The sequence below is a fragment of the Hemicordylus capensis genome, chromosome 3 (assembly GCF_027244095.1).
Source record: "Hemicordylus capensis ecotype Gifberg chromosome 3, rHemCap1.1.pri, whole genome shotgun sequence".
Taxonomy (NCBI): domain Eukaryota; kingdom Metazoa; phylum Chordata; class Lepidosauria; order Squamata; family Cordylidae; genus Hemicordylus; species Hemicordylus capensis.
In genome coordinates this window covers 351,147,804-351,168,402 of record NC_069659.1, presented here as the reverse complement: position 1 = coordinate 351,168,402, position 20,599 = coordinate 351,147,804, and the positions used below count along the sequence as shown (strand labels likewise).

The 20,599-nt window shown below is 47.9% G+C and overlaps 1 protein-coding gene across 1 annotated transcript in view; it reads left to right on the top strand.

Annotated features, from left to right (window-relative positions):
* Positions 1-20,241, top strand: part of AP2M1 (adaptor related protein complex 2 subunit mu 1) — a 44,509-nt gene extending 24,268 nt beyond the window's left edge. The window contains exons 3-11 of the mRNA XM_053308179.1: positions 4,711-4,976; positions 7,601-7,683; positions 12,578-12,713; positions 12,837-12,978; positions 15,168-15,287; positions 16,729-16,864; positions 17,945-18,042; positions 18,188-18,299; positions 19,110-20,241. Of these exons, the coding sequence (XP_053164154.1) occupies positions 4,711-4,976; positions 7,601-7,683; positions 12,578-12,713; positions 12,837-12,978; positions 15,168-15,287; positions 16,729-16,864; positions 17,945-18,042; positions 18,188-18,299; positions 19,110-19,244 (1,228 nt within the window). The 3' untranslated portion in view covers positions 19,245-20,241. The remainder of the gene's footprint in view (positions 1-4,710; positions 4,977-7,600; positions 7,684-12,577; positions 12,714-12,836; positions 12,979-15,167; positions 15,288-16,728; positions 16,865-17,944; positions 18,043-18,187; positions 18,300-19,109) is intronic.
* Positions 20,242-20,599: the final 358 nt, after the last annotated feature.

Genomic DNA, 20,599 nt, shown 5'->3' with positions numbered 1-20,599 from the left:
CAGCTGTCTACCGAAAATGAATGTAGGTTTTGAATGTTCAACTCTGAACCTTACATGTTTTGAATTGCTTGAACCTCCTAAACTAGCTACTCATGGTAAACATTAGTGAAACTGTGAAAGTCACCCAGACACCAGAGTTCAGGATTATCTAAAAGCTGAGAGCATTATTCTTTATAGTTAACTTGCAAAAGTGACATGTTTGCAGTTCTTCTTACTTTGGTTGTGCATTAGATTGTAGTTGTCATTTGAACCTGTTCAGAAAAGTGGCGAGGGTGTAGATTCCGTGGTATGGTTGTACATAAACTATGGAAATGCAGCATGGCATACATACTCTGCCATTTTGAGAGGCCATCTGGTAGCTGAATATTAAGCACCCTGGTTGTCAAAATGAGGAAACAAGGTCGCTGGCTAAGCCTTGAATCTAGGTAAGGAACGTAGATGATGCTGTTAGTGAAATCTTAGTTCTGATGTATGTTCTGTTTATATGTAAGCAGCTAAATCAAATAGTTTTACACTTCATCCTCTTGGAGGAGTTCTTCAGCAAGTTGGTTGCCTCACTAGAGTGCTCTCTGGGAATCCTTCCTCTAAATTGAAAGATTGACTTAGAGCAGTGGTTCCCAACCTGGGGGCCTCCAGATGTAGGTGAACTACAACTCCAGTCAGCTCCAGCTACAGTTTATTGTGGCTGGGGGTGATGGGAGTTGTAGTTCAGCAACATCTGTTGGCCCCAAGGTTGGGAACCAGTGACTTGGAGGATTCCCAGGTAGCACTCTAGAGGCTACTATAGTAAAGCAGACAATGCTGTATCTGATATATTAGGGTAGACTTGACCCAGTAGGGGAGGTTCGTTTCTGGGCAGATGGAGTCAATAATCAGCCCAGATGAGAGGACTTTAAGACCAAAGGTTTATTCTGCCTTAAGTACAGAGGTGCTGCCTTGGCTAATGCCAATGTGCAGGACAAGAAATATTTCAAACAGCAATACCTTTATACAAGAAAAACGCCAAAGTCATCTACACAGGAAAACAGCATGTTGATGCCAAGATGCCTGACCAAGGCCAAGAAACAAATTATAAACACGTATGCAGGCAGACAGTCAGCCTCCCCTTCATTATCTTTCAGCACTAGCAGGTTACTTTGACTCTAAGGGAAAGGAAAAGTACCAGTACACAGTAATAAGAACTACTGACAAAGCTCTTCTTGCTGTGTTTGAGACTTAGCTAATGGCGTTGCTTATGTCAATCTGTGCACTTCTATATCTAATTTACCATACATCATATCCAACAGTCATGACACAGGCAATATAAGTCGGTGGACACTGGTGCTATATGGCCTTTTGTAAACAGAAGTTGGGTTGTAGAATACAGCACTGCTTATATCAGGATTCTTAAGCAAGAATTCCTCTTTGCTAGCCATTAGGCGTGTGCACGGTTTTGGTCCGGCACAATAGAAAAGACCGCCGGACCGGCGGTTTCTTTAAGCGGGGGGTGGTAGTACTTACACACACCCCCGCCGCTCTTCCCCCTCCGGCGCTTGTCCTTTGTAAAATCCTCTTGGGGCGGCAGAGTTCTTTCCTGCTGCCCCTGCTCCCGTCGTCGTTAGTTAAGGCTTTAACGAGACGAGCGCTAGCGGTGCGCATGCGTCCTCCTTGGCGCGCACGCTCGTGTCTGACGCTGCCCCCCGTGCGCGCCGTGATGTATGCGGCGCACGGCAGCGTCAGAGACGAGCGCGCATGCTGAGGACGACGCATGCGTGCCACTAGCGCTCGTCTCGTTAGAGCCTTAACTAACAATGACGGGGGCAGGGGCGGCAGGGAAGAACTCTGCCGCCCCAAGAAGATTTTACAAAGGACGAGCGCCGGAGGGGGGAAGAGCGGCGGGGGGGGAGGGGTGTAAGTACTACCACCCCCCCCGCTTAAAGTAACAGTCCCCCCCCCCGTGCCGGACCGGGGGCCCACCAGACCATGCACACCCCTACTAGCCATGCCAGTCTTGGGTTCTGTACAGGTCGCAAAACTTCTGTAGCCCATGACGTGTGGGCCTAAAAGCCATGTTCTAGGGGGAAACCGATTACTGAAGACACATAGTTCTAGAATATGGGCCTCTTATAATTGTGAAGGGCAGACAATAGTGTATTGAATTAAGGACTTCTCTGAGGGTTGTGGTTCAGTGAATGGCTTGACATGTATGCACAGAATACATCAAAAGTGCAGAGATGATCAGCTGTATGTTGGCTTGGAGAAAAGGCATAGTACAATGTACTATATTTGGCTACTGTGAAGATGGTGTATACTGATGACACACTTTGGTCTTGTGGTTGGCTACTGAATAACTCAATTCTTGCCATTTTGAAGAACTGCCATATTGATAGCTTTCTGGTGTTAAAGTCTAGTCAATGAGATCTAAACATCTCAGCAATGGTAGAATGTGGAGTGTTTTCAGAGTGTGTAGAGTTCTTCTGTAGTAGTGGTTGTGGTTAATCTGAGACACAACCTTGGCTTTAAATTGCAAAGCTCAGTAGCAGAAATGTGTTCACATAAGTGTCTATATGTCAAACTAGTTCAGAGTACGTTGCTTCAAACTATAAGAAAGTTGGTGGAGTCTACACATCTTCAAAATACAGATTAGTGTGGGTCTGCACAACTTTGGCCCTCCAGCTGGTTTTGGACTAAAATTTCCATCCTCTCCAACAGTTACGTATTCCGGGAACTGTAGTCCCACATCTGTAGGAGGGCTGAAGTCCTGCATTAGTGTAAACTTTAGTACTGTGTGCTTCAAGGAATGTTGCAAATAAAACTTTCAAATATAAATTGCTTGCTTCCTGAAGGAAGAGCACCTAGCATTTCTGCAAATAGCATTTCTTCCTCTAAAAAAAACAAACAAAAACCCTTTCCTTCTAGGGCAAATAGTTATAGCCTAGTTAGCTTAGCCTACTGGCCAAGATGTTTCCATATGTCTGGAGCAGAGGTGGTCTCCAAAGTCATAAGGTAAATTTGCACTAATAATGTGCACCTTGAAAAAACTTATCTGTTGGCCTTTCCTTCTCAGCACCTTCAGGCATGACTTATACATCAAGGTTTGTAACTGAGGGCTAGAAATAGATAAAGCAGAGATTAGCAGGTGCACTGCATTTAAAGTACAGTATGCCCAAAAGCTGCTCTAAACTGTGGCTTTCATGGTGTTTGACAAAATTAGTAAGAGATGTGACATGACTTGTCATTTGACAGCACAGGCATGCCTGGCTGCTCCATTTATGCTATTAAAACCTATACATTTGTCTCTTCTATATAAGCGCTTCTGCTGCCACTATCTAGGGATTCAAGTACCACTTCAGGCGTTTGAGTGGGAGGAGGGTGTTGTCTGTCTCCTCCGTTTTTTTTATTCATTGTGCTTTGTGTGTATGTGTGTGTTCTAACCTTTCTCTTGTTGCTGTCACTCCTCCTTTTCTTCGCTGGCGCCATTTCTGTTCATCCCATCTCATTGGCTGCTCTAGCAATAGGTAAGAGACAAATGGCAGGACATAATGGGCCTTGCAACATTGGGGGAACTGGTAGATCAAGTCGAGCATAAGTGGCCAGTCACAACTATTAAATGAAATGCATATATTGACAAAAAAGTAAGTGTCTCACAATAAATCATTTATCACCCTTGCAGTTTAAGATTGAAATCTACAAAAACTTAGTTATTCTCTCATTCTTGGTATTGGCTTGGGTAGATTTAGGAATGAAGATACCATGCAGCGTCAATTCTCTAGCAAAGAACACCCCAGGTAATGCTCTTTCCACAGGAGTGTTGGGGCTATCAAAGATGTTTCCATTGTCTGCAGAACTGCTTTTGAGTTCTAAACTGAGGAACTTGACGGTTTTCTCTACCCAAAGTCTTGTTTTCAGTGTAGAGAAATGCCTTCTGGCTTCAGCTATGTTCCATTCTCTAGTTTTTCTCAGGAAGGTACATCTGGGAAGTCATAGAAAAGATGAATAGGTAATGCTCTCCCTTTGTCTTGAAGGGATAGAACTTGATGCAACACTTATATTTGTTTGGCTCTTGGCCCTTCTGCACCAGGTATCCAACATAGTCCAGTGATGGATGCATGAAGAGATGGCATCACTTGGCACCCAGGAGTATTAAATGGGGAGTGGGAAGAGGATGCTAGGACAACAAGGCTGATTTCAGATTCTGGGGCACGGACTTGAAGTTGGTGGTCATACCTGAATGGGGTCCATAGTCATAGACCAGTCCCCCTGTATTTTAACACTGCCTGTCTGTCAATCTCTTGCTTAAAGACCTTCCCAAGAAAGTCCCACTCTCCCAGGCAACTTGTTTAACGGCTGAATTTCCTCTTACATTATGAAGAAGATGATTAGTGTTCACTTTTGTCTACCTATTTAAGAGTTCAGCTCCGAGTGCTTAAGTGCCGGAATGGTCCAACTTCAAACATTTACTACTCAGCTTTAGATAGATAGATGTATTTAGCATATTTATATACCACCCCAAACTTGCATCTCTGCGTGGTTTACAATAAAAATATACCATATTGGTTGTATGATTATACAGACGAAATCCTGAAGCATGGTTTCTGAACATGCCCAGCAGCTAGTCCTCTGGTTTCTTTGGACAAATCTACAGTTAGACAGCTTGGTGGTTGGTGGTGTAATCTGCCAAACTGGTGCCTCTAGCATCTCACAATGTCTTAACATGTTCCAATTCTCTAGGAGGAATGCAGTGGATGCATTCCGTGTCAATGTCATCCATGCGCGGCAGCAAGTGCGTTCACCTGTCACAAACATCGCCCGCACCAGTTTCTTCCATGTCAAGCGTTCCAACATCTGGCTGGCTGCAGTCACCAAGCAAAATGTCAATGCTGCCATGGTCTTTGAGTTCCTCTACAAGATGTGTGATGTGATGACTGCCTACTTCGGGAAGATCAGTGAAGAGAACATCAAGAACAACTTTGTTCTTATCTACGAGCTTCTGGATGGTGAGGTTGAGCCATTCTGACTAAATTCTGGGGACCCATTAACTACATGAGACCTCAGAACTAGGGTTGCAGACTTTGGGGTGGGAGAGCTGCCTGTAATGAGCAGGTTTCACTCTAGCCCAATAGTCATTGTAGAGAGAAACATTCCAATCCCCTAATGCTGAGGTGTGCAGTTGCTATCCATCTAATAAGTCACTGCAGGTGGTAAAATGTAGTCCAGTGTGATCAGTGCATGTTGTGCATGTACTGTGGAGTACTGCATACAGTTTATAAGAGAGAGGTTTCTAGAATTCAGGTGAATATAATCCCATAGTCAGAGCCTCGGCCCATGTGGATTTGGTGCCAAGCTCATCCATTCCCACAGCACATTATCCACCAACTTGCCTCCCTCCCAACCACATACCCTTTCTCCCTCCAGCTGCAGTATGCAGAGGTACCCTATTCAGCGCAGTGGAGAGAACTGCCACAGTGGGCATCCTTTTTTATTGCCACACATGACTTCAGAGGAAATACAAAGCTACCTCTTCAATGCCCTTTTCCTTCCATAACTTTTCTTTAAGTGGCTCAGATGCAAGCAGGGAGGGGAGAGCAAGCCAGGCTCCATATAGGAGTGAGTGAGATTAGATGAAATGGGGAATGATTTCGGAGAAAACCTAAAACAAGCCCCCCCCCTGCCAATTCTCAAAAATAGTTGATCTTGCAGAATAGTTGCACGAATTAGCAGGCAAGGTGAGTCTTCAATTGGATTGGCTTCTGCTGTAGATGTTTAAATTTCCGTACTACTGTCCTTCCTGATCACCTTCCTTGCCCGCCCCCCCAATCTGGTGGAAGCAGCTGCTGCCCTTTAATCTCCTCCTCCTCCCTACCATTTTGACGATGGGGCGGGCGGGCTACAGAATAGGATGGAAGTATGTGGAGGATCCCACACTCCTGCTTTTCTCTCCCACCCCTTGCTTCTGCAGGGAATGTATGCACGCAGAGTGGCAGCAGAGGCACTACCACCATTGAGTAGGGCAGCCACCCATCTGCTGATGGAGTGATGCAGGGCTGGAGGCAGCAGGGCCAGCAGGGCACAATCCTCTCTAGTGTAGGAACATGAGTCAACCTAATATTTAACTTTATATGAGGAATTGAGTTGCAGATTAAAAGTTGCACCTTTGCTTCATGCACCGTCTGCTTGGCACGCCATTCCTTGTTTGGGACGTGGAACTCGAAACGAAGCATCTAAGCTTGCTCTAGGCCAGTAATTGTCAAAGCTGTGGGTATGTGCCAGGAGAAACGTGGAAACACTTTCAATGCAAGTCTCCTGAGCTCACCATACCACCCCTCTCCTGCACAAAGGAGGCTGCCCAATGCATCTTTGACTTTCTAGGCTTGTCTCCTTCCAACTGGTCTCTGGGGGAAAGTGTGCTGCTTCTTAGCCAGATGTGATTGGGCTCTTTCAAACGTCCCAGAGAAGAGACATGGCAGGTTTACCAGCTCTGAGGAGGCACACCTAGAACAGTTGCTTGTGCAAGAGAACAAATGGCACTCCACCCTCTATCTTGTGTGCTCTGAAAGTGAACCACCTTGGGTTGGTGGGTGCCTCACTTTTCCTTTTGGGTCAAAGCAAGATTTCCCCCTTCAAAGCAGAAGTTACATAAGAACAGTCCTGCTGGATCAGGACCATGGCCCACCTTGTCCAGCATCCTGTTCCACACAGCGACCCACCAGATGCCCTGGAAGCCTACAGGCAGAAGTTGAGGGCATGCCCTCTCTCCTGCTGTTACTCTCCTGCAACTGGGACTCAGAGGCATCCTACTTCTGAGGCTGGAGGTGGGCTATAGTCCTCCAAATAGTAGCTGTTGATAGACCTCTCCTCCATGAAGTTATCCAAGCCCCTCTTAAAGCCATCAAGGTTGTTAGCTGTCACCACATCTTGTGGCAGAGAATTCCACAAGTGGATGATGCGTTGTGTGAAAAAGTACCTCCGTTTGGTTCTAAATTTCCTGGCAATAGATGGTGGAACTGCGGGCTGATCGTTGGTGTTGGGATTCACAAGCTTGAAGGCTTACGCTTCTTGCCAACCCTTCTGGTAGGTAGAGTGGGTAGATCATAGATCTGCAAGTGGCTGCAGGCTAGAGAGAAACTGATCCACAAGCGCAGCGTCACCTTGTATTAGTGTTGCAGGTCCGTTCCCTCCTGGAGGGGTTGGGAACGAATGGCAGTTTACATTCTCCTAAGCTGGGCTGCTCTGCTTGCCCTGCAACACCTACTACTCTGCTGTTATTTTTTTAGGTTTTGACTTTTATGGCATGTTCATGCGAAAATCAAAACCTAAAGAAAATGCTGCAAAGTTAGATTATGCAACTGCTGCTGGACAATCCTGCTTCAGAGCAGGTTCCCTTGGATGTTTGGATTCCATTCTCCTAAGTATTCTCTCTCCTATATCTACTGCTGCTGACTTTAGGACAGCCCCACGATAGTTCCTGATGGGGGTTAGACTCGAACATGACAGCATTTGGTGTTGGGGTACCTTTCTTTAAACAAATGTCTGCCTTGACCTGCATGAGCAAGCAGATATGCAGTTGGTGCACCAAACTGTCTAGGTGTCATATTTATCTTAACTCTTTATCATTTTGTAGAGATCCTGGACTTTGGATATCCTCAGAACTCTGAGACAGGGGCCCTGAAAACATTCATCACTCAGCAAGGAATCAAAAGTCAGGTAATACAGGAATTGAGGATATGGGTTACAAAGTGTCTTGGGAGACATATTGGAGTGGTGCAGGGCCATAAGGGGGAAGTTCAATGTATAAGGGGAAATGGCCATAATACCGTGTCCTATTACACCTCCATAATGCAGAAGAGTGTGTTGTCACGGTAGTTGAAGGTCTGTGTTAAAAACTGCATTGTGATCTTTCAAACTGTGTCTTCTACTGTTGGGATACCCTGATGCCATTTGAGGTTCTTCTCATTCATCAGGGATTAGAAAACACATTTATATTCTTGGCTCTTCATGTGAACTTCCTAGAGCTATTTGGGTTAGCAGCATAAAAAATTAATGGTAATAAACAATCCTAGAAGTATAGTGTAGCTTGTCCAGTGATACTGAATTAACTGTCAGTTCTAGATATTGGCAATTGTAGCAAAATGATGGCATTGTAGCCTTTAGTTAGCCTCCTTATGGTGTGCATGTGATGAGAACCTTTTTGATGTCTGCGTAGCACAAGAAATGGGAAGACTTGAGCAGGGGGACAGATAAATATTGGAAGTGCCTTGAAAAGGCAGGCTGGAGGAAAGCTATAGGTCCTCAGTTCAAATGAGACTATCAAAGATACGGGTGGCTTTGACTGGGGATAGTTAGTCATCTGGTGCAGATTGGACATGGGGAGTAGAAGTGGGAAGGAGAGGCTTGTGAGCCTGCCTAATAACTTGTAGTACTTGGAGGTCCGTTGCCTATTATGGGGCCTATCCTTGTTCTGCATTGTATGTTTGCAGCAACTCGGACTATCCTGGCCCACAGTCGATGCTTGAGATTCCAGTAGGTGCCTAAATTCTATAGAAAGGAAACCTAGGAGGAGCAGATAACGTGTACAATCCAACTTGTATTTGCCAGGGTCTGCATGTCTCTTTAGTAGCTGGAGAAGGAAAATAAATGACAGGCAAAACAAGCCCTGGTTGCTCATGCCTGAAAAGGCTTGTGCTTTGCTAAATTCTGCTGTGCTGAAATCTGCACATTACAGTTGCTCCTGGGCAAAGGAGGAGCTTGCACATCTCTCTGGTGTGTGTTGGCACCCTACTGGTGTATTAAAGATGGTGGGGTGATCCACTAGGGTGGCAGGATACCTACAGCGGTGTGAAAGGTTCTAAGTATATTATTTATTTATTTGAATTTCTATACTGACAGATACAGAAATCTCCAGGTGGTATACAAGTTAAGACATAATATAAGAACAATATAAAACAGTTAAAATTCATAAAACAGATAAGAATCTCAAATAGCATGTTAAAATTTCAATTGAAAGCCTGGGAAAACAGGTATGTCTTCCGGGTCCTCCTAAAAACAAACAAAGAAGGAGATGCTCTTATTTCAGTAGGGAGTGCATTCCAAAGCCCCCAGGGCAGCCACAGAGAAGGCCCGGTTCCGAGTTGCCACCAAATGAGTCGGTGGCAACTGTAACTGGACTTGTCCAGATCTTAATAGGTGACAGGGTGCACGACAGATAAGGCACTCTCAAGTATCCTGGACCCAAGTATAGAATCCTGTGAAGAATAGAGGCTTTCTTCCCCTCTGCCCTCAGCCAAGATCTAGCTCTGACACAGGGTCCTCACAGATCCACACTGGATTGTGGGTGTATGTGTATTCCCAGTCCTCACCTCATCATCCAACTTGATCTGGAAATGGATCTTGGAGGATTGCTGCTCATTTTTAACGGAGTTGGGGTGGTTGTTGTTAGACAAGACAAGTTTTGTTCCTCTATGTATAAGTCCTGTGTGAAGGACTTTAGTTGCTTAAGCTCTCCTAAGCAGGAGTTTTAATAGGCCATGGATCACACAGATTGATCTATAGACAGCTGTTTCTGGCTAGTCCTGATGTTTCCAACTTCACTTCCTGGTGGAAGTCGAGTTTGCAATTTGAGGAAGTGTGTTGGGCCAGATGTGAAGGCTTCAGAACTCTCTGGACAGGAAAGTGTTGTAAGACAACCAATTAAAGTAGCTTCAGAGAAATGGCCCAAGCATTTCTGTTTAGGCTGCCTCTTGCTCAATTGGTTCTGTGTATGAAGATACCACATTGTTACTTCTGTGTAATGTTTGAGAACAGCAGGGCCTGTTTCAGAGGGATATCTTGCCCATTGTGTCCTTGGTTTGCCTGACTCCAGTTCCTTGTCCCACCCCTGCCTGGATCCTTGAACTACTTGCTTGACATTTAATTCCTCTGTGCCATGCAGTGGTAGGGATTAATCACTAGTTCTGTATTTTTAGTGAACTAGCAGTATCAGTGTGCCTGGTATCTGGATAAAGGCTGGGCAAAGACCCTACCTTAGAATGGTAGGGTTGGAGACCTATGAACAGTATGAAGCTGCAGGGGTATTGACTGAAGATCCAGATTTTTGCTTAACAGGTGGCCTTGGGTCAGTCCCTACTTGCATTTGTAGGATTACATTGGATTGTCTTCTCAACCACCATATTTTCATTGCTCTGTTTCTTGAAGGAAGCATGAGAGATTCAGGCCCACACCTGTACCTTGTTCTGCCCTGAAGCAACCAGTGCTGCTCATGCTTTAGTGGTCCACTTTTGGCTGTATAGTTACAGGGTGGTTCAGTCTTGCTCACTTATCCCTTAAGTCAAAAGGATATTGGGCACTAGTGATTCCTAGGGCACCATGTTCCTTGGCTGTTTAGTTCAGTGTGTGACACTGCCTTGAGCTGTAGCTCTTCAGGATGGTTCAGGCCTGGCACATTTGAAAACGGGTATCCCTGGTGTGATTTGCTCCAAGTTAGTCCCCACCATGTAAGATGATGATCCAAAACTCTAACAATTGGTGGGTGTTCCTTCTCTGCTATTTAAAGATGCTTTGGAACTGCATGTGAGCACTGACTTAAAAGAATAAAAGCTTTTCAGAACACGAGCAAAGGAAGATCTGGTGGTTCTGGGTCTACACCTTCATGTGGAACAGAAGAAGCTGGGGTTCCATGGCTATCTTACACACTGACTGGAAATGTTTACTTGGAATGGTTGCCTCCCTGTTTTGTGCAAAATGAGCTGGAATAGGTTCTAGAAAATGTGAGCTGCTGCTTGATAGTTCCCTGCAAAACCATCCCTAAAAGACTTCAGAAGAAAAGAGCTGCTTGTGGAGGACAGGAATTTTGTTGTACCTTTGAACTTAACTTAGGCACATGTGTGAGAGCATTGTAAAAAGAGGATACTGCTAGTTTAAAATCGCCTTCAGTTTTGGCTTGCAATTCTCAATCCAGTTGGCTCTACTCTAAGATAGGAGAGCCGCCTCTAGAGGGTTAGTACAAGTGCTGTGCATTAAGGTGCCTCATGTTAGTCATGCTAGTAACAAACCCCAGGCAGGGCTAACCGACTTGGAGGATTGACTCTTCCTCGGTGTAGTTTAGCTCTCTCCAGCTCTTCTGCATGATTGCTCCAGGACACAGGATGAAGGTTCGTCCTGCAGAGTTGAGAGGAGACTCTTGTAATCGGAAGCTGGCAAATAGGCAGTCCCCCATCTCTCAAAGCCCACAGTATGGTCTGATAACTGGTATGGCCGTGGAGCTTGGCAATAGTAGCGGGTGGGGATGTGTGTGCTGCGTTGCAAACCCATACACTGGTCTGGTTGGAGCTGGCGTACTGCCCCCTGTGCTGTAATTTCTGGTCACATGCAGATTAACCATTTGGGTCTTGGAACATGTGGCTGCACTATAAAATCAAGATTGGTTCATCCTGCGTTTGCAATGCCTCTGTCAACAGACAGAAGCCTCTCTTAGTAAAGCATTTTGCATCCCTCAGTTTGCGCAAGTTGCAGAGGCCAGAGGGTCTCCTTTTAGTAGAGCCTCTCTTCTTTTCCCACTCGTGTAGCAGACCAGAGTTTAGACCTCCTGTCATGCTTCGCCAAACACATGGGAAGCTTGACCATCTGTTGCAGCGTGCTAGAGATGGTCCCAAGCCTAATGGTCTTCTCTCTTCCTGCTTGCCTCCTAACCCTGTGTGTGCTGCGCTTGCTGCTATGCATCTGTTTTCTCGCTCTCTGCGTGTGACTGGACCTGCGTATAGCACCAGGTAGGAGGACTTGCCGTTCCCTCACCATCAGTCCCTGGTGGCCTAGCTGTTCCCCAAGGGCATCACTTAGACCCACAAGACTGCTGGCACCCAGCTGGACTTATTTCATAGTACACTGACCTTGTGGCGCATGAATGGCGTTGTCTTGTGGCAGAGAATTAACTGGCTGGGTGCGGGGGCCAGTGACGCTCGTCCTGGCAGAACTCTCTCCAGGGGTCCCTAAATGCTCGCTTGGCTTCCTAGCCTAGCCTCTTGGTCTTTACTAATACTAGCCTCCTCTTCTTCCCCCATGGGAGGAGATGCCTTTTCTCGCCCTGCTAGCTCTCTAAATACAGAGGGCTTGGGAGAGAAGCAGGGCTTTCTCTTGATACAGTCTGGAGAATGCTAAACGGGCAGATTCTTGCTATGTTCGGTTCTCCAGATGGGAGCTGTTGCTGAGATGGCGGGTGGGGGGCTAAAGTGGAGCTAATTTGTCAGTCATCGAGACCTGGCATTCCGTGGTGTTCCCTGGTCATGCCACCTGTAAATGGCTGTTTCATAGAATCTAAAAGGGCAAAATCTACCTGTACTTGGAAAATATCACAGTGTAGGCTTCATTATCCAACCTTCAGCTCTGGATAACTTGTATGAGGGATACATCTTTGCCCACGTTCAAATGACTTTTACATACCCCTCACTAACCCATGAACATACCATGGAGTTCATAGTGGAAATGGATGATAGTTGTAGCTACAGGAGCAAGTTGTATGTGGCACTGGGCAGTCCCTCTGTTGCTGCTAGTGAAGTTGCAGGTGTTCTGAGGATGTGTGTTCTCCCCCTTCTCCTCCGTCCTTCAGACAAAGGAAGAACAGTCTCAGATAACAAGTCAGGTGACTGGTCAGATTGGCTGGCGGCGTGAAGGGATCAAATACCGTCGTAATGAACTCTTCCTGGATGTGCTGGAGAGTGTGAACTTGCTGATGTCTCCTCAAGGTAAGTGGAGCAAGTGGTTCCTTCAGAGGACTGGGGTGTGGCTACTTTCAGTGCCTCACTTTTTCTCTCCTCCTTCTGCCCCCAATTTTCCCCTGTCACGCTGCTGCACTTCTTCCTTTCCAGGTCAGGTTTTGAGTGCCCATGTCTCAGGCAGGGTGGTGATGAAGAGCTACCTAAGTGGAATGCCAGAGTGCAAGTTTGGCATGAATGACAAGATTGTGATTGAGAAGCAGGGCAAAGGGACTGCGGATGAAACAGGGAAAAGGTAAGAGCTGTGTAGACCACTGCCCTGCAGGGGGCACTGCTGAGCTGGTTGTCAGTAACTTTGTGCCTTTCTCTCTCTTCTCCCATTTTGAAAAACAGAATATAGTTTGGCTTGGGGGTTATGGGGCTCCTGCCAATGTGAAAACAGAAGCTTTTTCATCCCGTGATGTAGGTGACCTTGAGTTCTGCTGCTACGAGTTCACAAGATGGCAAGATCAGACTTTGGATGTGGGGAAGAGCTGCAGCGTGGACCGCAGCAAATAACCAGCTGGGTTCTAAGCAGAGCTGCTCTAGTTCCACTCAACATTTCCTCATGTTTGACCAGGCTTTCTGTCTAGCACTCTGCTGTGAGCAAAAGCAATGGGGTAGCGTCTGATCCCTTCCCTCTGCCCACTCCAAACCCCGCTCATGAAACGGAAGCTGCCTAAAGAGGGTTGGGTTGATGGGCTGCCGTAGCATCCCTCTGTGCGGTGGGGATGGGCAGACGTACTGAGCCAGTTCGGTCTGCCACTCTTTCCACATGCCAGGTTCACTAGGGCTCTCGTAGCGTGTGTCTTACCGGACTCCTTGCTTTGAAGAAGACAGCCTGGGCTGGTGCTCAGCCGCCTTTCTCCCTGTTAACCACTTTTGTGTTACTGAATTCTTTTTTTTTTCCTTTTGTGTTCTGCTGACCCCAGTGAAACAGGAAGGTAGATAACCTGCTTACTGCTGTGTGCACGCACTCCTCACCCCTTCCCCATCTTCTTGCTTTGTGTGACTTGTGCATGTGCCACCATCTTCCGACACTTCCACACAGGTCACGCCTGTGGTTGAAGGCTGAGCTGCCACTCGCTTGTTCTCGGGGGAACAAAGCTCACTGAAGTGTTGTGGTCCTATTCAGCCGGCACAGGGACATGCTGGAGTGAGCTGGGCAAGGCTCCTAGGACTTGAAGTAGGGGTTGCTACTCTCACCAAAGGCTGTAGTTGGCTTTTTGCATTAGCAGAGTGGCAGGATGGCACGACAGTTTCCTCCCCCAGTCAAGGGACAGGCACAAGAGCGGGGGACTCATGGGAAGGTGAATCCTAAATGATGGTGGCTGCAAGCAGAGTAGCCCCGTAGGCTGTGGAATGGAGGCTTCTCCTCAAAATTGCCTTCTCCAACCCAAGGTGTTGGAGGCCTTGTGTCAAGGCTACCGGTTGTAGGTGCTTGCTCATTGCCAAAGACTTTCCTTGTCTGGCCCCTTGTGAGGTAAGATATTGGGCTTGCTCACTGGAACACCAGCTTCCATACATATGTGGGGGATAGCTTGGGGTTAAGAAACTCTTCCATTAAAGCCGAAGTGCTTCCTGCTGGAAGAGAAATACAAGACCAATCGCAAAAACTTAGTGCAGAAGTGGCTGGACTGTTGAACCAGATCTCTTTAACTTCAGCACCTCTCAGAACAGAGCCCAAACCATGTCCATGTGAAGCGAGCAGCTTTCTGCATCTTGGGCATGCACATCTGTAGGCCAGCCAGCCTTCTGTGCTTGAGCCCATTCTCTTTGGGTGGCTTCTGTGTGAGTGTCACTTACTCCCATCCAACACTTGCTTTAGCCAAGAGTTGCAGGGAGACTCTGCTGGATTGTTTTCTGGAGTTGTCCCTTTGTCCAAAGCTGCTGGGGAACATCCTGGCTGCTTTAGCAAAGACGCTGAAGGGAGTGACCCAGCTAGGTGCTGGAAGGGCCTGCAAAGCCTCGTGGCAGAATAGTGCTGGCCTCTTAAGCTCCTGAGGTATTGGTCTTCCAACCCTGTAATGCAGTAGCTGGAGTTGGAAGGTGGAGAATTCCTCCTGGGTTGTGTGCTTAAAGGTCTGCGCTGGTAGCCGTTCACCCCAAGGTGTGCTGTGGGGGGAGTTCTGCTTGGCTGGCAGGGCTGACTGGACTCCCGGCTGCCCAATGAAGTGCTTTGGGCAGAGCAGGAGTGAGTCTTTGCATGGGGACCACTCTAGGGATGGTGGTACTGCTGAAAAGGATTCTTTCCAGGTGGTCAGACCTCCCCACTGGCTGTGAGGGAATCGGTTGGTGCCAGTAGTGCCAAGGCTCTGGCTTGCTCTCCGCCCTGCCTCTTACTTTGTGGTAGTCTTGCTGCAACTGGTAGCCCGGACAGGGCTGCCCAAACGCTCCCTGGCGACTGCTGCAGATTGTGACTCTCCGCATGCTTTTGTGCTGCAGTGGGAAGCAATCGATTGCCATTGATGACTGCACCTTCCACCAGTGCGTGAGGCTCAGCAAGTTTGATTCGGAGAGGAGCATCAGCTTCATACCCCCAGACGGAGAGTTTGAGCTCATGAGGTACGGCCAGTAGAAAGAGATCACTACCTGGGCTGGTCTTGGCTGGGGGGCGGGGGGGGGGGTGGACCCTCCTGATGTGGGTGGGCTTCGTGTGTATGCAGTAGACTGTGGAAGGATGGCTGCTTTGATGACGACACTCTTGTGGGCTCAAAGTCCCTTGAGGTGGCTGGAAGGCACACTGGGGACAATGCCTGTCATGCACAGGGGATGGCTCTTGTAGCTGAGTTTGGCTTTCCTCGTGAGATGGGGACAGCCGACATTCTGGTGTTAATGTCGTGAGCAATCGAACCTCTGCTCCCCCGACAAGGCCTGCCCGTCTCTTTCTGGAAGTGACTTTTCTAGTCCAGAGCTGCATAACTTCGGCCCTCCCAACTGTGTTTGGACTAAAGTTCCAAACTACCTCCCTCTTAGTCAGGCTTTTTGGCCAATGTGCTCTCCCTTGCCCTTCTCAGTTTTTAGCTGCACTTGTTCTGTGCTTGGCTTTATTGTGGTGTTAACCACCTTGGGGTCCTAGGATGAAGGGCAGAAAATAAATACAGTGGTCCCTCTACTTACGAAATTAATCCGTTCCGAATGCACATTTGTAAGTCGAAAAATTCGTAAGTCGAAAAGCGGTTTCCCATAGGAATGCATTGGGAACGGATTAATGCGTTCCGGAGCCTAGAAAAAAGACCCAGACCCCCAGTAAGGCTTGCAAACTGCACAGGAACATTTCTTTTCAAGAATAAACAGGCAGTAAACAGGCAGGCAAGTCAAGGAAACCGCATGTAAAATTCGTAAGTCGAGGAAACCCCATCTAAAAATTCGTAAGTCGAGGAAACCCCATCTAAAAATTTGTAAGTCGAAAAAACCGCATCTAAAACCGGATCTAAAACTGCCGTTTGTAACTCGAAAAATACTTATGTCGAGTAGTTTGTAAGTCGAGGGACCACTGTACTTTAAAATAAAATCCCTAGCCACAGTCCCCAATAGTCAGGGATGATGGGAGCTGTAGTCCAACATCTGCAGGAGGGCCAAAGTTGTGTAGCCCTGCTTCCAGTGAATAATGCTGGATTAGTGGTCTCCTCGCCTTCAAAAAACACAGTCCATGGTCCCACCCTGCTAAAGCTGAAGGTGGAACCTCAGGGTGAATCTTGCTACCTCCAGATCAGTCTTTCCCTTGAGGAAAGAGCCCTGTCCCTTTCAGTGGTTCCCGTATGTACGCAGGCTTCCATGCACTGCCCTCGGAATCACTGTGGCTAAGCCCATTCCCCACTTAGCTCCTTGGTTCATGGCTTCTCCCTTCCACAAGCAGATGGTGATGCTTGGTGAACATCAAGCTGCCCCCTCAAATTGCTAGGCTCCCGCTTCTTTCCTCAAGGAGAAGATTTGCAAGACCTAGCACCATTTCTGTCCTGTGAACGAAAGACTGTTCATTCTTGCTCCATTCTCCTCCCCACAGGTACCGGACCACTAAGGACATTATTTTGCCCTTCCGCGTAATACCCCTGGTGCGGGAGGTGGGCCGCACCAAGCTGGAGGTGAAGGTGGTGATCAAATCAAACTTCAAGCCTTCCCTCCTGGCTCAGAAGATAGAGGTAAGAGCAGCAAGGGAGTGTGCCGCATGTTCAGGATGTGGCATTCTGCTGCATACAGGAGCCAGCCTCTGCCCTGGGCACTGCCACCCGCATAGAGGGCAGTGCATAAAAACAGCCTTGCTGGATCAGGCCCAGGAATGCCCATCTAGTCCAGCATCCTGTTTCGCACAGTGGCCCACCAGATGCCAGTGGAAGCCACAGGCAGGAGTTGAAAGGGGCATGCCCTCTCTCCTGCTGTTACTCCCCTACAACTGGGACTCAGAGGCACCCTGTCTTTGAGGCTGGAGGTGGCCTATAGCCCTCCGACTAATTGCCATTGATAGACCTCTCCTCCATGAAGTCATCCAAACCCTTCTTAAAGCCATCCAGGTTGTTGGCTGTCACCACATCTCGTGGCAAAGAATTCCACAAGTGGATTATGCGTTGTGTGAAAAAGTACTTCCGTTTGCTGGTCCTAGATTGCCTGGCAATCAATTTCATGGGATGACCCCTGGTTCTAGTGTTATGGGAGAGGGAGAAGAATTTCTCCCACTATCCATTTTCTCCACACCATGCATTATTTTATAGAGTTCTATAAAACACTGCGGGAATTCATGATAGAGATTTTATAGACCTCTCTCATGACTCCCTGCAGTCGTCTTTTTTTCTTCCTGCGCCTTGTGTGACCCTTGGTGTCAAGTAATAGTTCCTGCCATATCGGTTGTAAAGCTCTTTCCCTCCACCATGTAGCACACATTAGGGCTGCTTTACTCTTTGGGTGTGATCCAGGCTTTGACTGAAAGTACCAATGTTTGTGATGTGCATTCACCATTTGAACACCAAGCCAGCTGCCATCTCTGCATGTTAGGCTGTTGGTGACCCGCAGAACTCTTACTGTTGAAAGAGACTCAGGCTCTCCCTTGTTCTTGGCAGTCTTGTCTAATGCCTTGCAGTGCCTGGCCCAAGCAGCACTCACTCTGGTCTTGGGCAGGTACCTGAACACCCTGCTGCTCATAAACAAATGCTTACAGGTCTGCAGCTGGCTCTTCTGTGAAATTGACACCAGCAGCCAAATGGAATTCAAACATTTTTGTCTTCCAGGTGCGAATCCCAACCCCCCTAAACACTAGTGGCGTCCAAGTCATCTGCATGAAAGGGAAGGCAAAATACAAGGCCAGTGAGAATGCCATTGTCTGGAAGTAAGTGAGCCTTGGCACATGCTTAGCTTGTTTAAACTGCAGCTCAGTTGGGAGCCTGTGGCGGGGCCTGTCTGAGCTGTGCTCTTTCCCCCCAGGCTGAACCCAGTCTGGGCTCTTGAGAGCAATGGCCTTCTTGCTCCCTTAGGATTAAGCGGATGGCTGGCATGAAGGAGTCCCAGATCAGTGCGGAGATAGAACTGCTTCCAACCAATGACAAGAAGAAGTGGGCTCGGCCACCCATCTCTATGAACTTTGAGGTAAGATGTGCAAGTCAAGCATAGGTGCCTTGATGTGTGGTGGCTGGTACAGTTCTCATTCCAGTTCCCTAGAGGATGGTAGAAATGAGGGGCAGTGGGCAGAGCGTGCCTCTTAGAGGGGCCTGAGCTGTCAAGGCAGAGTCTTCCTCCTTCCGGTGTTGCTCACGGTCACCCTTGGCGGGGTTCTCCCACCCGATTCACAGAGGCGTCTGCTTCTTGCCATGTGCCTGTTCAGTCTCACTGTGGGTGCAAAGCTCTTGAGTTCGCTCAGCGCTCAGAAGTGCCATCTCTTCCTGTGAGTGGGAAAGTTGAAGTGAGGGGAGCACTCACTTCTGAAAGTGGGGATAACTGTACACTTCAAAATGGCGTTGCTTAGGAGGACATTTCTGGGCGACTCTGGGCCTTGCACAGAAACAGTGGGGCGGAGGAGGATGCACCGCGTTACAGTAGTAGAAGCAGGATCTGCACATTCTCATGAGAAGCCTGTGTGCGCACACAGGCTACAGCCAATGATCTCCCTGTGGGAGAGGCCAGCAGGGTCCTGCTTCAGACCACACACCAGGAGGGCAACTACCTTCCGTCCCTCCTCATGCACCTCTAGCAGCTAGAGCTGCCTTGCTGAGTTTCTTAAGGGCAGCCACTTAACATGGCTGACATGTCACGTGGTGAGGTTTGGAGAGGAATCTCTTTGGGAGCCGCCAGAGGACTAGTTAACAAGAGGCTGCCACAGTCCTCGGTTTCTTCAGTACCATACAGTCTAAGCACTTGCTCAGTTCCCCTCTCCTCACCCTTGTTCTTTGCTCTGTTCAGGTCCCATTTGCACCCTCTGGGCTGAAGGTGCGCTACCTGAAAGTCTTCGAGCCAAAGCTGAACTACAGTGACCACGACGTGATCAAATGGGTGAGGTACATTGGCAGGAGCGGGATCTACGAGACAAGATGTTAGCCCTGTGCAGCCAGCTGGCTCCCTCTTCCCCAGCCTCCCTTGGTCTCAAAGTACAATACGATGAAGAGCATCTCTCTGGCCCCTCCTCTATACAGAGGCTGGAAGCTAGACTCCTGTGGCTTCTCTCTGGAAAAAGGACACTGGTGCCTGCTCCGGTTTCAGTTGCTATTGGTCACAGCTGAAGTCAGGCGGCAAAAGAGCCCAGCTGGCGTCTTGCTTCTGTCCCAGGGTATGAAAGGGCCAGTCTAACCACCACCACCACCCAGTGGTCATTCTAGGGAACATCCACCATGTGATAAAAACCTTCTTCTGCTGGTGTCACTACTTGCATCATACTCTAGTATTTTTGGAAGTTCTTGTGCATATGTACTCGTAGAATAGGCCTGAAAACCATAGACTGGACAAACCTTGAGTTGATTCTGGCTCCTGTACTTGCTGTTGATGTTGTGATTGTTGCTGTGCAGCCGGACTGGGGCTTGTGGTTCCCCTTAACTGCTCTTCATCCCCCCTCTTCATTTTCTCTGCGGTGTCCTTGGTATGGAGCCCTGCTATGGGAAAAATTGTGACCAAAAAGGTTGAGGTTGGCATCTCCCTGCTGGAGGGTGGGATTTAGCACAGCATTTCAGCCCTTGGAGCACTGAGAAAAAGCAGACTAAGCCAGCACCTCCTGTCTCATTAAACCAACTCCCCCCACCAAGAAAAAAAAAGAAACACACACCTAGCAGGCACATGTGGACAGACTGGCTTTGTCAAATGGTAAGATAGAGGAGCTATCCTCTGTAACCCCAGAATTGGCCAGTAAGTCATTCCATTCTCCCTCCTACTGCCCGCGCTCTCTCTCTCTTTTTTTGCCCAATTAGCTTTTTCCTACCAAATGCTTTTGGGTCACTAGAAATGCTGCTGCAACCCACAATCCCCTGCTTCCAATAGTGTGGTCTCCCATTTTGTACACTTGTGATTTGTCCAGTTCTAAACCTAATAAAGTATGTAGAACCAACTGCTTTGTGACCTTATATGCTTGACGGAAGGGTTTGGGTTGGTCAAGGCTTCACCCAGCTGCTGTCCTTGACCTTGGGGTCAGCTGAAGATGGAGGAGATCAAAGCAACACAACAGTTACCTCTATATGTGAGAACTAGTCAAACCATATTGCTCGGCCTTGGCCTCTTGAACAGTGACCTACAACTGGGTGGCCAAGCCACTGGCAACATTGCATTCATCTCCAGTTGCTTAGGCCACGAGGTGGTCCTTGGATGGTAGGATCTTCTCTCTGCTGAGGAATTCCTGCGTGACCACCATGGAATTCTTGTATGTTGCAGGGCATACTAGGGATTGTACTAGAGTGCACACCTGTTCG